This window comes from Vanellus vanellus, assembly GCF_965231255.1.
Source record: "Vanellus vanellus genome assembly, chromosome: Z".
NCBI classification, from domain to species: domain Eukaryota; kingdom Metazoa; phylum Chordata; class Aves; order Charadriiformes; family Charadriidae; genus Vanellus; species Vanellus vanellus.
This window is the reverse complement of record NC_138908.1, coordinates 38,097,657-38,113,494: the sequence shown is the minus strand read 5'-3', so window position 1 is coordinate 38,113,494 and position 15,838 is coordinate 38,097,657. Positions and strand designations below refer to the sequence as shown.

Here is a 15,838-nt window from a genome sequence, read left to right as displayed (position 1 = left end):
AGTATGGTGCATGTTAGCCATTTCACACAGAGAACATTCTATATATCACTGTAGTTGTATCTGGTTCCAATTAAAACGGAAGCAAACAGATCATTGTGATGAATTCTGCAAGCAAATAAGTCTCCTTTAAAAAAATGGAAGTGATAAGGGCTTAGTCAATAAACCCACCATAAATTCACTCTAAGCAAGTCAGATCACTTGCGACTAAGCAACAAGCCTCTTTTCTTTGGAAAGTGCCTCAGTAAGTCACTCCATGAGCACAAGATAAAATGAAAACCTTAAATTCATAAACCATATGATCTAAAACAACATCCTTACGTTAGGTTGTGGCTGGGTTCTCTTGCTCCACTGTCATCTAAGAACTCAAACCCTGCCATTCCTGCTCGTTCAAAGGTGTGGGGGAGAAGAAAAACACTACACGCACTCTCACATCTGTAAAACCTGAATAATTTATTCAGATAAACTTTGAGAAATCTTTCAAACATCACAGTATATTAGTGTACAACTAATCACAACCTCAGAAATCACATTATTGGTGCAAAGCATAATTTTAATGCTAAGTTCCACAAGATGGTTTTTCAGTACTTCAAAGCAGCATACGATTGACAATACACTTATAAATAAATATTACCAGGATTAAGAACTGCATTTAATTTTTATTTAGTTTTGAAAAACTCTGGATTTCTAGGAACTGTCTGAAGATTGTAATAATTAAAAACATTCCTGGTGGAAGTAACAGAATTCAGCAGTGTATTTTTAAGAGAACTGTGCGTTTTAAGTTTCCATCGAAGTATTAGTATCTTCCACAAAAGAAGTGCACGATGGTATCACAGCACACAATAAAATTGGAGACTTGTTTTGAGTCTCTGTTTTCCTGGTAACAATATTTAACTGTTTTTAAAATTGAGCTTTAGAACAGGTATCCACTATTGGTTTTCAGAGATCATATTACAGGGTATTAACCTTCTGGGGAGAGGGGCATATTTTCCTCAGGATTCATGCTTTTTTGTTGGTTTATCAAAGTAAGGAGTGTTGTCCTGTAGCAGATCTTTCCTGGGTACGAGCACTGTAATAGAAAAAAAAAACAACAAACACCAAACCTCTAAGAATATAATCTTACAGAAAATACTATTTACAATTCTAAAGTTTTTACACAATTTTAACCTCTTCCTGACTCTAAGTTCTTGCCATCTAGCTCTTCAGAAATGAGCCTGTCCCTTCTTCATGAAGGGAATGAACTGTGTCATGTCAGCTTTGGTCCAGCAGCAAAAACTAAGGCACAAACACCTGAAATCATAATGCTGTACTTTGACTAGGTCAGACCACTGCAAAAGGTACAGTAAAACAGTATAACTGTGTATGTTCGTGTGCATGTGCATGTGTAAGTAAAATTCTGTCCAAACTCCACTGATATCCCTTATCTTGTAAGAAAGAAAACTGATTTCCTTGAAGGTATGTTCCTTTTGCACCTGTGTACATTTAATAAGTTTCTATGAGCTTTAAGTAAAATTTCAATTGCATTTCTCTTAGATAAAATACTCGTGATTAAATTTATGAAAAAACATGTTGATCTACACACCTGGAATAGGTAGATGAAACAGAAACACCAAAAAAAACCCCAGAATTGGACATAAAGTATTGAAAAACAGAAGTCCAAACAAATAAAGATTGAAAAAAGGATTTTTAACCTTCCTTTTCAAAGCTAAGTTTTAAACATACACTGCCAACACACCAAATCAAAACCATCAGAACATACTGCACATGTGGTATATTACAAAACATAAGCACTGCTTGTATCACCTTAATCTGAAATTAAAAATGAAACAAATAGAACTGAGACATTTGTATCCTACTAATGTAACTCAGACTGAAACATTAAAAAAAATTCAGAAAAAATGTCTGACGAACAAGCTCCCAATTGAAATTGTCTTCTTTTTAGTAAGAAAACCTCTGCCTAATTTCTTTTTTTTTTTCAAAAAGATTTACTAGTGAATCCCAACACGACTATACACCACTGCATCTCAAATTCTTTCTTTTTAAAGAATAACATTGCCCTGTGCATTGCTTCTACAACAGCACAGCATAATTTTATTTGATTAGGGAAAATGTTCCCCTTACCAATATTTATTCTCACCATATAAGAGAAGTCTTTGGCTTTTTCTTTTCAGTTATTAAATAGTTAAGAGATGCAGGATTGCAAAAAAAAAAAAACAATATAAAAGAAAAGAAAAACACCAGATGTAGATACATTTGTATATTGTCAGCTCTAATACAAAAAGTTAAGAGTCAAAAATTGTGACAGTAACTCACTGCAGGAAACCAGCTGCAGCAGTAGGCTTCTGAAGCATTTTACCTAGTTTCTTTTTTCCCTGCTCTTTCATACAACATAGCAACTGATCAATCTTTTTTTGGGCAGGGGCCGGGGGGAGAGAGGGGGGAAGGGAAAGGAATGGCTTGGGATGAAGCAAGGACATAATACTAATTCAAATACATCCCAAATGTAAGTATTTTACAACAGTTTCTTTTTTTCCAAATAGGCCAATATACTATCTATTACAGCAAAATAAACCTTCACCAAACCAAGTTTCCATAACAAACATGTAGTATCTAAGATGAAGCACTATGAAAATAAAGTTTTCCACTGAGGTCACTTATTTTTATTTGCCAACAAACAGCAACTCAAGCAGCCACATTAGGGCTGCACTTCCACTTTTTTTTTTGTCTATGCGTGTGTGTTAATAAATTTGTCCCAAGCCTCTAATTTAATACAAGACGATACCATAAAAGCAACGAGGAAGTTAACTGCAATTCTATTGGCACTACAAAAGTTACTACTGAGCATGAAGATTAAAGATCAAAAAGGTTGATTTTGTTCTGCTAAAACTTCCTTAATCAAAGCTATACTGGAATTGAATACCTGTTCAATGTGCTACCTAAGCAGACTCATACACCAATGCAAGCATTTCCTACAACAAACTTCGTGCTAACAACTGGCTCCTAGGTGCCAGAAAGCAAAGGAAAGTGAAAAGATCCACTTGGCATTTTCAGCATATACATGCACAAGACATTTGGAAGGGACACAGCTGGGACAGCTGACCCCAATTGACCAAAGGGCTATTTCATACCACTTAACATCATGCTCAGCAATAAAAGCTGTGAGAAGGAGGAGGAAGGGAGGACATTTGCAGTGATGGAGTTTGTCTTCCCAAGTAACTGTTATGCATGACGGAGCCCTGCTTTCCTGGAGATGGCTCTAAACACCTGCCTGCCGATGGGAAGTAGTGAATGAATTCCTCGTTTTGCTCTACTTGCCTGCATAGCTTTTTCTTTACCTATTAAGCTGTTTTTATGTCATCGCACATGTTTCCTTACTATTATCCTTCCAATTCTCTCCCCCATCCCACTGCAAGGGGAGTGTGCAAGTGGCTGTGTGGGGCATAGTTGCTGGCTGGGATTAAACCATGACAACACCTAGGCACAGACTGAACTGGAAGCTGAATTCCCACTTCCAACATTTTTCCTCTTTTTAATCTCAGACAATTTTTGTTTACAAACAAGGAAGGATGGAAACAGTAGAGCAAGATACCCAACAAAATGGAGCAGCAGTGGAAACCACACCCATTTATAGGTACAATTTCACACAATGCAAAGATCGTGCCATTCAGCATAAACTACTATCAAAATATGGTGACAATTGTCTCAACTCCCTAAAATTTCTGAGTTTCTGGATTCAGAAATTTTCTAATGGCATACTCTGAGCTACGAGTGACATTAACAATATAATAAGAGCTATACTAGAATCTGACTAACCAAAGCTGAATTCTTAGGAAAGATGCAAACACCCTAGAAGCCTGCTCAAAGAATGCCATTTAGGAATATAATGCTGTTACTGATCAATATACCATGGCATAAAGGTAAATATTCCTTTTGTAAGGAGATTTGCTTTTACTCTTTCACTACAGTATCTGTGGGAACTGAGGCAAAAGAAGGGTTAAATGTGGTAGAACTAATAGGGAGGAATAAGCAGCTAAAGCACTGTGTGAAGCAACTCCCTAGATAAGGAGGTGCTGCTCACAAGGAGGAGAGATTCCCTTTTTGGTGGGAATGTGATCTTTTAGAGTATGCAATGGTGTAAACAAGTAGAAAATTACTGGCCTTGGTAGAAAAGTATATAAAGAGCACGCTTGCTTAATAAAGCTGATTTTGATCCTGCATATCGGAGTCCGTGTCTTTCAATTGCCACAGTATCAAGCTAAGCATCAAGTTTGATCTCCTTGTTTGTATTTTGAGTAACATGTTGCTCCTGGTCCCAAAGATTTTTCATTGCCGTGGCCTTTAAGAATTATTTATTGTGTAAAATAAAAATGCAGGTTTTTTTTGTATTAGCTTTGAACGTAAATTCCAACTTCACTGGATGCTTTTTACATTTGCATTATACCAGGACAAGTAATAATATCTATCCATTCTATACACTTTTTTATACTGGTCGTTTTTATTCCATGAACATATATCATGATGGTCTGGATTTCTTCTAAGCATTCCTGATCTTTTTGTTGGTGATTCAATACATTATCAAGACTAAATATTTCTCACTTCAATATATATTCCAAACACACACAAACCAGACAGCTCTCAAACTGTGATGGCTGTTTCAAGATTATTGTTTTGTTCTTCCTGCAGTAAAATCAATTACAGAGTAAGAAGCAAAGCTCAGACCTATCCAAAACAAACACAGAAAAAAAAAAAAAAAGAAAAAAGAATGGGCAAGAGACTGCATAACGACATCATTTGCATTCATAAGCAGGTCAAATACACCCTGTGTACAGATGCACTCCAGATTTTTTGCTGAAGGACAAAGTCTTCCTAGCCAGTACTAGACTCTGGAAGACCTCCCTCTTCCACACAAAGTGCATTGCCACCATTTCTCTAAGTAGTCTGTAGAATTAGGCGGCGGCAATTCTACCACATTTTGCTTATGGAGATTTTAAAGGAGATGACATTAAAGTTCTGCTACAGTCAAAACAGACTATTACCACTACTCTCCCCTTGTCTGCTGAGTCAAGTCTTTTCATTGTAAAAGGGTATCAAATTGGTCAAAGGAGATTGCCCCTTCATAAATCCTTGCTGTCTACTCCCAGTCCCCATTTTGTTCTTAGAACATTTGGAAACAGCTTCCAGGATTGGCTCAACCACCTTCCCAGAGATCAAAGTGAGGCTGACCACTTTCCCAGATCCTCTCTCTTGTCCCTCTTGAAGATAGGGGAGACATTTATTATCTTCCAGTTCTCAAGCAACTCCCCTAACCACCATAACCTCTCAAAGACGATTGAGAGTGGCCTTGTCATGACACCAACCAGCTCCCTCACCGCCCATGGGTGCATCACATCAGGGCCCGTGGGTTTGTGTATGCCCCATCTGTTCAAGTGTTCCCTAGCCTTTTCCTCCTCTACCAAAAGTAATTTGTCCCTGCTTCACATATTCCAAATGGTCTGAGGCCTGCGATTCCTGAAGGCAAACCTTAGCAGTAAAGACTGAGGTGAAGAAGGTACCAAGCACCTCGGTCTCTTCGATGTTCTTTGTTACCAGGTTCTCTGCCCTATTCAGCTTTGGGCCCACATTTTCCTCCTCTTCCTTCTGCTGTTGTTAAATCCCGTATAAGCTCGCTGTCCTTCACATTCCTTGCCAAGATCAACTCCAGGTGTGCTCTGGCTGTCCTAACCCCATCCCTACAAACACATAGTATTAGAATATAAATTAGTATTTGAACACAAATTCATGTGGCTTTTGCAACGGAAGTTCTCCCTTACAGTCCTTGCTGGAGTTCTCTGAACAGCTCTTGGGGTGCTGCCACAACATGCTTGGATTCCCAAAAGTCCCCCAGCTAACACTTTTAAGAAAGCATCAGCCTTATTATGACAGAAGCTCTTACATGGATAAGTCACTCATTAAATTGTAGAAAGCGAACAATAAATGAACACGTCTCCCAATGGAGGCATGTCAGAAGTAGAGTTCTACAGGTACTTTTGTTGGCATCTGTTCTGTCCAACATATTTGTAGGTAACCTGGAAAAGAATGTTTTTTAGTTATACCATCCTGAATAAGTTGTTTAATAAAATGGCTTACTGTGAAGAATTGCAGGACAAGCTCAAGACAGGAAAATGACAGACAAAATTACATGTAGAGACATGCGATGCATACAGGTCAAAAACCCACTAACTTCACAAAGAAAGTGACAGGTTCAAAACTGACAACCATTCAGATGATTTTAATGAATACAAGATAATTTTTAAAAAATAAATATCTATGTACGCACAGCAGCCAAAAAAGAAATTTAGAATTAGGAATGACTAAGAAACCAATTGAGAATAAAAGAGAAAACATTATGCCATCGTTGTGTGTATAAATGCCTGGTTTGCCCATAGCTTGATGACTGTGCTCAGCTCTGAGAGACAGCTCTTAATCTTGAGAGATGTAGCAGAATTGAAAAGGGTGCAAAGAATAGCAACAGAATGATCACAGGCATTCATCTCTTGTTTCACAGAGAAGCTGGGGGAAAAAAACAAAAAGGGTGCAATAAGGGGCTTAAAAACTCATGAACAGCTTGGTGAAAACGGGTAGTAATTGAAGAGCAGGATCAGATTCAAAAATTCAGCAAGTGATTCTTCATAAAAACCAGTAAATTTTTTGTCAAAGATTCTTGGATGCAAGAAATATGCATAGGTTGACAAGAACAAGTTCATGAGAGAGAAACCCAGAGGATAACTAAAACAGAAACCATTCCTGGCTCAGGAAGTGTTGCCAGGTGTAAACAACTGGAAGATGTGAAAGTTCACTTGCTCTGTTCCTACTCTTCTACTGTCATCTGCCTAGGATCACTGTGGAAGACTTGACACTGGTGGAAGACTTGACACTGGTGGAAGACTTGACACTGGTCTAGACGTATCTTTGGCCTTGATCATAATGGCTGTTCTAAAGTTAAATGCTGTACGAAATCTAAAACTAAAAATAGTTACAAAGCTTTATAGATACCACTAAGCAGAAGTGAAAGGAAACAATGTACACAGCTGAAGATTTCCCCTACTGTCTATCACACAGTTGTATGCTGAACCTACTACTTCTGTTGTGTTTGACTGTAAGATAAAAGAACTTCTAAACCAGGAGCCAAAATTTCAGAATTCATAGGCTTTGCATCAAGGCTATCATTGTGTCACAAATCTTCCAAGGCATAATCTGAAACTTAAATTGTCAGAACAAGATTTTTTTTAAAAAAAGAACACTCAATCCTCAAAGAAAAAGCTATTCTATGGACAGCGTACTTGTCCTGGTTTAAGGTTAAAACAGAACCAATTTTCCGTTCGGTAATTTTACTTTGCAGCTAAGCCTTTCTAACAAACTGAACTCTCTGAAATTAACAGCATATTGTCCAGGCACTGTTTGCCCCCAGACTGACTAAGACCTATGTTTATAGTTTATGCCAGGGAATGGTATGCATAGAGGCTCTTGCTTATACTTAGTGCTGTAACAAGCAAGGTCAGCTAAGTTTGTTATGTGCCCCCTTGGAAGGTCAGAAGCAGAAAAGCATAGAGGGGTCACACCTCTGGGGAGGAGCAGACAAGACAGGTGACCCAAAACTAACCAAGAGGATATTGCATCCCATTTGCCTCATGCTCAGTATGAAAGCTGAGGGATCAAAGGCTCAGCCCTCTTTTCTTCCATGACCGATATCTGAGGAGGACTCTTGACTGTTTGTCTGCCTTTGATCCCACCTGTGCATTCCTGAATCCAGGTCTAGAATCCAGTTCCCATGTGTCACTGAAACCAATCTGGGACTTTCCCAGTGCCTGCCAGTGAAGTTATAGTCATCCTGGGAGCTTGATATGGTTTTCTATATATTGTACCTCTTTCATTAAAGCAGTTTAGTTTCTTCTAAACTCGTAAGCCTCTTTCTCTCTCTTCCTCCTCTCCCTGACGGGAGATGAAGGGAGAGGGATCAGAGAGCATCTGTCATTCATTTCAGTGGCCAGTCCAGCCCAAACCACGACAGCATTATTGCATCTGCTAATTCTCCTCAGGCAGCTTCTACCTATTCGGTAGAGCAAGCACCTACAGATACTGCAACTACTACATTTAGACATACATTGACTGACTAGCAAGTACATGCATGCTGACTTGTTACCTAATTGCTGTCACTCCTAATTATTAAGGTACCAAGTTATAACTTCTCTCTTTCAATAAGGGCATTAAATGCAATCACAGCCTCTTTTCTACCAGCCTCCATATTTCAAAATATTTTTGTAGAAACTTTGCATCTTTGAAACCTCCACCTGTCCTAGGTAGCAGCAGTAGGCTTAAATCAAGAGTTTGGGCAGAGAAATGACAGACAGACACTTTTGCCCTCTCTAACCCTCTACCTAGTTTTCAAGTTCTATATTTGTTTAAAAATGTTGTAGTTCAGTAAATATTTTTTAGCACGCTGCTTTACTCACGTATTTTGTCAGAATCGGTGTGAACTGCCTGAATAACAGAAGTTCTAAGAATCACTTCAACATCTGATGCTATTTTCAGAAGCTAATAAAAAGAAAAAAGAAAACAAACAACATAACAGAGTAAGTTAAACTATATGTAATTATTCCTGAAGTATTTTCCATACTAGACAGCTATTCAAATAATAAAAGTCAGTAGGTTCTATTATTCAGTTAATTATGCACTATCTATACATAGCTTTTACTTCGGGGATTTTGGAGTAACTTACAGATTGATACCTTGAACATACAGCACGAAAGAAAGGAAAATTCTGCTCAGTAACGTACTGCAGTATAAAATCTATATACCCAATTAAAACTGCCAATGAATACACTGGAATGCAACTACTGAAACAAGTAACTAGTTCCAATGATCGAAGACATTGGTGAATGCCTCAGTAACATTTGACTACCCCTATTGAAAAGGCAAGCTGGTTCTTGTAACATTTCTGCTCTTCAAATAAGGAGACAAAAATAAGGGCAAAACATGACAAAAATTAAGAATAGTGAGGTTTCACAGAGAAGCAATACAGGAACAAGGCACTACCTAAAGATTAGCAGAGGCATTAATATTTGGCAAAAGGCCTAGAATTCCTTCCCTTGTTAAAAGGATAAGCAGAAGCACTTTTGCTGAGCGATTAAGAGAAGCTTAATACTTGTTTGCATGATACCTGTGTCAGAAATAAATGAAATTGCACAAGTGAGACACTTCGGGAGACATACTTACACTAGGAAGTAGTGTGTACCAACAGAAGCGGATCTACACCGAATTTCTCTGTCCCCCTTTCCTTTTTAAGGGTTTGGACTAGGTATCCTCCCATTCCCCCTGCTGAATGCCCATTAGCAGCTAGGCTGCATGCTCCTGAAGCACCCCTTCCATCTCATATTCATCTTAAAGGAATTCTGCCATTTGCTCTGAGAATGCTTCACAAAACAAGCCAAATCACATCAAGTGGAGATAAACAAGGTAACTTCAGAAGCACACTCCTGGTCTGAACTAAAATGTTGCAGAAGATTCAGCTGCCACATCTCACATTCTAATACTGCAGATAGTAACTCCTACCTCCTCAGGTGACTCCGTAACTAAGTGTTTGATGTCATATTAGGAGACATTGCAGCTTTCTATTATAGCAAAGTAATGCACATTTGGTTGGCCAATATTAATTTTTTTAGCTGCTGTCGAAAGAACACTAAGACCCCCACGTTTATGCAAGCAAGTGCCCAAATTCTCACAAGTCCTGTATATCACTTGATTTAGCTGCTCTGTATCTGAGTCTATTCAGTATATACATATATATAATAAATATCACAGCTTCTGTGATGTTCTAGGATTCTGTAGTTGTGATGAAAGTCTAGAATTTATTCCAGCGACACATTTAACTAACCCATATTAAAAAGTTACATGTGTGTATTTTGTAGGTTGCCTTTCCTAAAAATATAGATTTAAAGACTACAACACATATTTTTCCTGTACATCTATAACAAAAAAACCATACAATTCAACAGATCAGGCACGGGGAACATAAACACAGAAGTATTACTATAGGGGCTTGACAAGAAGCAGAAATGCGAGAAAGTCCTAACTAATGGTCAGAACTATTTATGTTACTGTCCAGTGGCTGGTATGATGCAAAGGTTTAGATTTACTTCTGCAAAAGACAGTTTCTTCCAACTAGTGCCCAATGATAACGTACATACAGTCTGTTAAAAGGCTGAGTGACACAACTAAATTATTCATTCTGTATGGAAGGTAAGAAATAAAAATATCTAAAATACATAAGTTTCATTTCAGGCCACATAAATTTTACAAAAAATGACTCAGTAAAAAGTGTTAAGATAACAATTGAGCAAAGGTAACTTATACAGTGAGTTAATAGAATGTTCTACTCCTTTAAATGACAGTAACTGAGCAGATTATCCAATTTCTCTGTCTTTCCATGCTTGTCTATACAACGAAGACCTGGTAAAGTTAAGTCACCGCAGTTTAGATAGATATTACAAGTAAAGTATACAAAATATCTACATGAAAATATCAACATAAAACTTTTCCATAATTTTATTATACTTCAAAATAAGCACGTTGAACTACCAGAAGACACTTTCTCCTTACGTATTTTTGTATGTGCAAAATTCTTTAACATACAGTGGAGGTATCAATATATTTATAAACAAAGATCCATGTAAAAGCCTTTCAGACTCACCTGGCTCTCACAACATCTCAATAAGAACTTACATTGGTTTAGAGACCCTGTAAGTCAAAAGCTCCTTTATAAGTATTCTTATGTGAAGTGGAAAAAAACAATGAAAACAAGAAGTACCTCATTTATCTTCTCTTCAGATGTCTCATCTTGGTTATTTCTGAATTCTTCATTTATCTTTTGTCTTGCAGCTAAATAAAGAAAACAAAAACCTAAAGTGTGAACAAAAAATATATGTTGTCTTTGTCACTGCCTCAAAGCTCAGAATCCTAACTTCTTTATGGCACCTTCCTGGTGCACTCTGCCTGAAGTATTTTGACATAAGATTTCCATGGAATTCAGGTGACGTCATATTTTAAGTTGACAGGTATAGGAATACAATATGATTGCCCATCTAGCATTCTAAGCTTTAAAAATAACTAACATACAGAAGCCACTACTAACAGTTGGTTTACTGAAAAAGCAGCATTTATCTCCTGAGGAGCAAGCATACATAAACAGAATCAACTCACTTGTTTAGTACAGTTAAACATGCTTTGGCTAGACTGAAGAGAAGAAGTTAAAAAAAAAAAAAAAAAAAAAAAAAGCAGCAAGGAAGATCACCAATGTTCCAAAAGAGACGTCTTCCTTATGAAATACGGCTTAAGTCCTCAGAGTCTAACAACCAGTTGTTTCAAAATAAAGGATGTCTGGTTATAGACACACAAGTTTTCCCAATGATTACTTATAAAATGCGGAAGGGAATAATTTAAAGGAAGATTATGTTAAGAATTCTCTTTCTGTGTATTCAGAGAAGAAAGTTTCACAGAATGATAGGTAAGCATCCACCACACAAAAAAAGTATCTCACCTTCAAGGGCTCTGGTATCGTTTTTAAAAACTTCCTGCCGGGTTCTGTGTAATGACTTAAAAAGCTTCAAAACCTGTCAATACAACATCAATAGAATTAGCTTGTTTGCTAGCAGGACCCTTAGTTAAAATGAACATGTTGCAATTAAGAGTGTTCTGGTTGATCTTTCATGTTCTTCCTATTTAGTACAGAATTTAACATGGAATCAGTATCTAAGACACTTCACCTCAATTCCTGATCAAGTAACTTGCAGCCAAAGCAGGTGAGGAAATCAAAATCCTAGACAGTTCTAGATGTTTAAAATTAATCTAAGATGCTAGAAAATACTAACGTTACACTCCTAAATAATCATTTGGCATGACAGGAATATAATCCTGAAAATACATTGATGCAAACATATTTATTATTATGCCAATATCAAATAAATCCAACAGAATCAGAATAACTCTAAAAGTCAAGTCACTCAAAGGGCTATCAAAGGGCACATCACTGGATATTCTACCATTACGAAAGAAATATAAATAGCTAAAGTATTCTTACACTCACAAGCCAATGTGAGAAAGTGAATTTCAAAAGGATCTCAAACTGCGTATTCTCTAATTCAACAATTATTTTTCATGTCTCTGTATAATACCCAGACAAAACCCCTGAGAATCACAGCTCTCAATCACATGATTTTGGCTGTTTATTCATATAGACTGTAATGAACTACAGAAATCCTGAAGCCTTCATCAGGCTTTTCTACTGTTTGTCAGAGATTCTTGTCAATCTCTGACAAGCACAAAAAAATAATCTGGATAACAAGGTATCTTTTGAAGTTATTTCTAGTACTTCCTAGTGTGTTTTGGCATCTCTAGAAGGCACAATTCCAGATATTTCATGAAATCTTAAGGTGTCTTCTCACAATTAATAGTCCAACAATTTCTTAGAATGCAGAAGAAACACGGTTGTAATTGAGAAATTACTATCTTCTTTATCAGTATGCTCTGTATCTGTGAGCAGCAGATGCAAACAAGACTGTCCACTAAAAGGCCAATAAAAACATCCTGGCAGGGCGCCGAAAAAGTGTTGCCTCTGCTTTAAATCTGGCAAAGGCAGAGAGAGAAATGGCAAGCTTCTCTGACAGCTATTACTTCCAACAGATGTCAACACATTTCCAGATTTTCAAGCTAAATTCTCACCCTCCACTCAGCTGATCACTCGGCTACACCTTGAGATAATTCATCCAGAAGTATATACATATAAAAAGACAGATTTTAGGAAGAGGAAGAAGACATAAAACAGTAAGACGAGGCAGCTTTCCAGTTCAGTATTGCTTCTTTAACATAACACTACCACAACTTTAGTGTTGTTAAGGGACAATTTACAAATAGGAACAAATTAAAATCTTGCTTCACCACCTGGATTAGACCATGTCATAATTTCTATTGTAATTTACGATTTAGCATCTTGTTGATTACATGCTACTGCATTACAGATCTTTCTGGAAAGAGGACAAACTAGTGCATTCCCAATTGCATGTGTCTCAAGAATGTTTAAGTAAAAAACTTTTGTCACTTTTACAAGAATTAATGTGACCTGATAATCTATTAAATCAATCTGAGCAGAGACATATAAAAGAGAACATCGACTCTGCTAACCCACTTTCAGCTTCTGTGTCCTTAATAATTAGCAACTGAACAGAACCACGTTGCCTTTAATTGCAGCATTCCCTAGATGGCTGAATCCATGGAAAGTAAACAGACAGAATTAAAAGCCAGCAAATAAATTTCTTGTTCTGCAAAGGCATTTTAAGAAATTTGAATAAATATTTGGATACGACATCCTGAAATATTTCTACCCCATAATGTTTTTGCCACCTTTGCAAATAGTAAAGATAATATTACAAATGGTTTTGAGTCAAAGACATATATGGTGAAACGTGAAGAAGTGTTTCATGGTTATTCTGAACTCTTTGATCACCAATTTTCAGAAGTCTTCCTCTGTTGTTTGCCTATTTCTGCAAAACTCTCCTAAGAAGTTCTTCACCACACCAACCACAGAGTAGTTATACAAGGTAACTTTGAAGCAAGATATATTAATGCACAGACTCCTTTGAGCTCTATAGTCACCCAATGAAACACAAAACTCCCCTCTGTATGTTAGTACCTCTAATACTAGGCTTTAGAATACTTCTGAAATGGGCTCAACTACCCCAAAAGTACTCTATAATGTAAAGATGAAAGGTTTAAACAAGACTTGCCTTAGCTTTTCTTCATCTTCCCATCGCAACTCATTCTCTCGATGCATTTTAACCTCTACTTGTCATCTCCCAACTTTTTTCCTTTTTCCACCACAGCCTCTCCATGCAAACCCCTACTTTCTACTACCTAGTTTTGTGTCCATCTTGCCCTGAAAGCCTCTGCCTGTTCATACTATAAATGCTAGGAACTACTAGGATAAAATATGTCACCATACAGTGACATACAAGGAAAAACTCCTTTACATCTATAATGTGTGCCTAGTTACTATTTACAGCCTAAGGTCACTAATTTGAGGGGGCACACGGCACACTTCTTCAGCGCTGCATGTGCTACCACCAACTCCAAGCAGGCTGGGCACCCAGCAGTGCAGCAGTGGCAGAAGCCCCAGGTCCGGCATGGCGGCAACGGCCCGCCGGCGGCAGCCTTCCCCCGACGCCAGGGCCGCTCTAGAGCACGGGTGACTCCCTACCTCACGAAGGCCGCAGGCCAAACCGGGAAGGACGTCTCACACGGGGCCGACCCTACACGGGGCCGACCCTACGCAGGCCCTTCCCATCCCTTCCCCACCGGCCCCGGCTCAAGGCGATCCCCGAGTCCCGAGGAGGCCCCAATCCCCGCCGCTAGCCTCAGGAAACGCGGCCAGCACAGGGCCACTCCGAGAGAGGCTCAACACGCTCCTGCGGCTGCGGCTGCGGCCCTTGGCTGCCGCTCCCCGCCGCCGCCTCCCGGCCGCGCATGCGCACCACCCTCACCTGCCCACGGCTCGCCATGGCGACCGCCGTCCTTTCCCGATCCGGGGGAGACGGGAAGTGGCGGAGGCGGAAGTGACGCTCGAATACGTTCCGCGCTCTTCCTGCTGTCGCAGCCGGTGGTGGTGATGCCCCACCGAGTACCACTCCCCGCCGCCGTTGTTCTAGGCAGCCTTTTACCACTCGCCAGCTCGGGGCTGGCTGCGGCCTCTCCCCGGGCGCTGCCGGCCTACTTCCGGTCTTCAGCCCTTCTACGGCCGAAAGGGCGGCCCAGCCGGCGGGTGCGCGGGGATGGCGGCCGTGGGTTCGCGGGATTCTGTAATACACGAGGACATGGAGGCATCATCCTTGAAATTTCTCTACGTTATTACAGATTACCACAAAATAATCACCACTAGCAGGTGTGCTACCACAAAAATCGCCATTAGCAAGTGTAGCTATGATTAATACAGCAAATATATATCTCCCTCAAGCTATTACAAATTACTAGCAGCAATCAATAACGGCAGCAATCAACTGTACAGCAACAATCAACATTATAGCAACAACCAGTAACAGGAACAACCAAGTAGGTATTTACTATTGCAGGTTACTACGAACTTACCATTAGTGAAGCAATTTAGCAATAAACCAGCAGATACATTATGACAGATTATTTGTATGTATATATAATACCAGTACCGAGCGAGTTAGATTTCAGAAGGGGCCAAACCGTACCCATGTGGAGGACATGCCCGCCCCAGAGAGGGACGCGACCATTCCGGAGGTGGGAGGACAGACCTGGCAGACCCCAGCGGTGGTCCCAGGGGACACCATGAAGTAAGAGTTTCACTTCAAAGATGACCCTCAGCACTGAGCCTGGAGTCAGCCGGGCGTCCCCTGTGGAAGTCCACGATCTCATAGAAAGTTTCTGCAGAGAATTCCGCCTGTTGAGCAAGGGAGAAGTATGTGTAGCACAGGATGTTTTCAGGGAGAGAGCCTACATTTTGGAAAAAAATGAAGTCATTTTTATATCATTAGAGACATAATAGGGTGTAGGACACCACCACTGTCATCAGTCAACAAGTGCTGTTGGTTTCTGTTTTCTACCTGGAACTGCCAATGGTCTTCTTACAGATGAATTTTTATTTTGCCAGACTGTTTACCTGCTCTTGCAATTAGAACAGCCAATTCTTACTTTCTCAGGGTGTTTTCCCCTTTCCCAGACTATTTTTCACCTTTTCAGACAAAAAGTTGACATTACAGTTCCTTGTTTCTGCACTTATCAATGGTATCTC

The 15,838-nt window shown here is 39.2% G+C and overlaps 1 protein-coding gene across 2 annotated transcripts; it reads right to left on the bottom strand.

The window, feature by feature from the left end:
- Positions 1-433: 433 nt before the first annotated feature.
- Positions 434-14,600, bottom strand: LYRM7 (LYR motif containing 7). Of its 2 annotated transcripts, XM_082497589.1 has the most exons (5): positions 14,565-14,600; positions 11,570-11,642; positions 10,841-10,911; positions 8,487-8,568; positions 434-1,066 (listed from the first exon to the last, which is right to left on the bottom strand). In XM_082497589.1, exons 1-5 carry the CDS (start codon positions 14,580-14,582, stop codon positions 990-992), a joined length of 321 nt encoding a protein of 106 aa, XP_082353715.1. In that variant the 5' UTR covers positions 14,583-14,600; the 3' UTR covers positions 434-989. The 2 variants fall into 2 exon arrangements, with proteins under 2 accessions (XP_082353715.1, XP_082353716.1); XM_082497590.1 differs by lacking the exon at positions 8,487-8,568.
- Between the last annotated feature and the right edge of the window lie 1,238 nt (positions 14,601-15,838).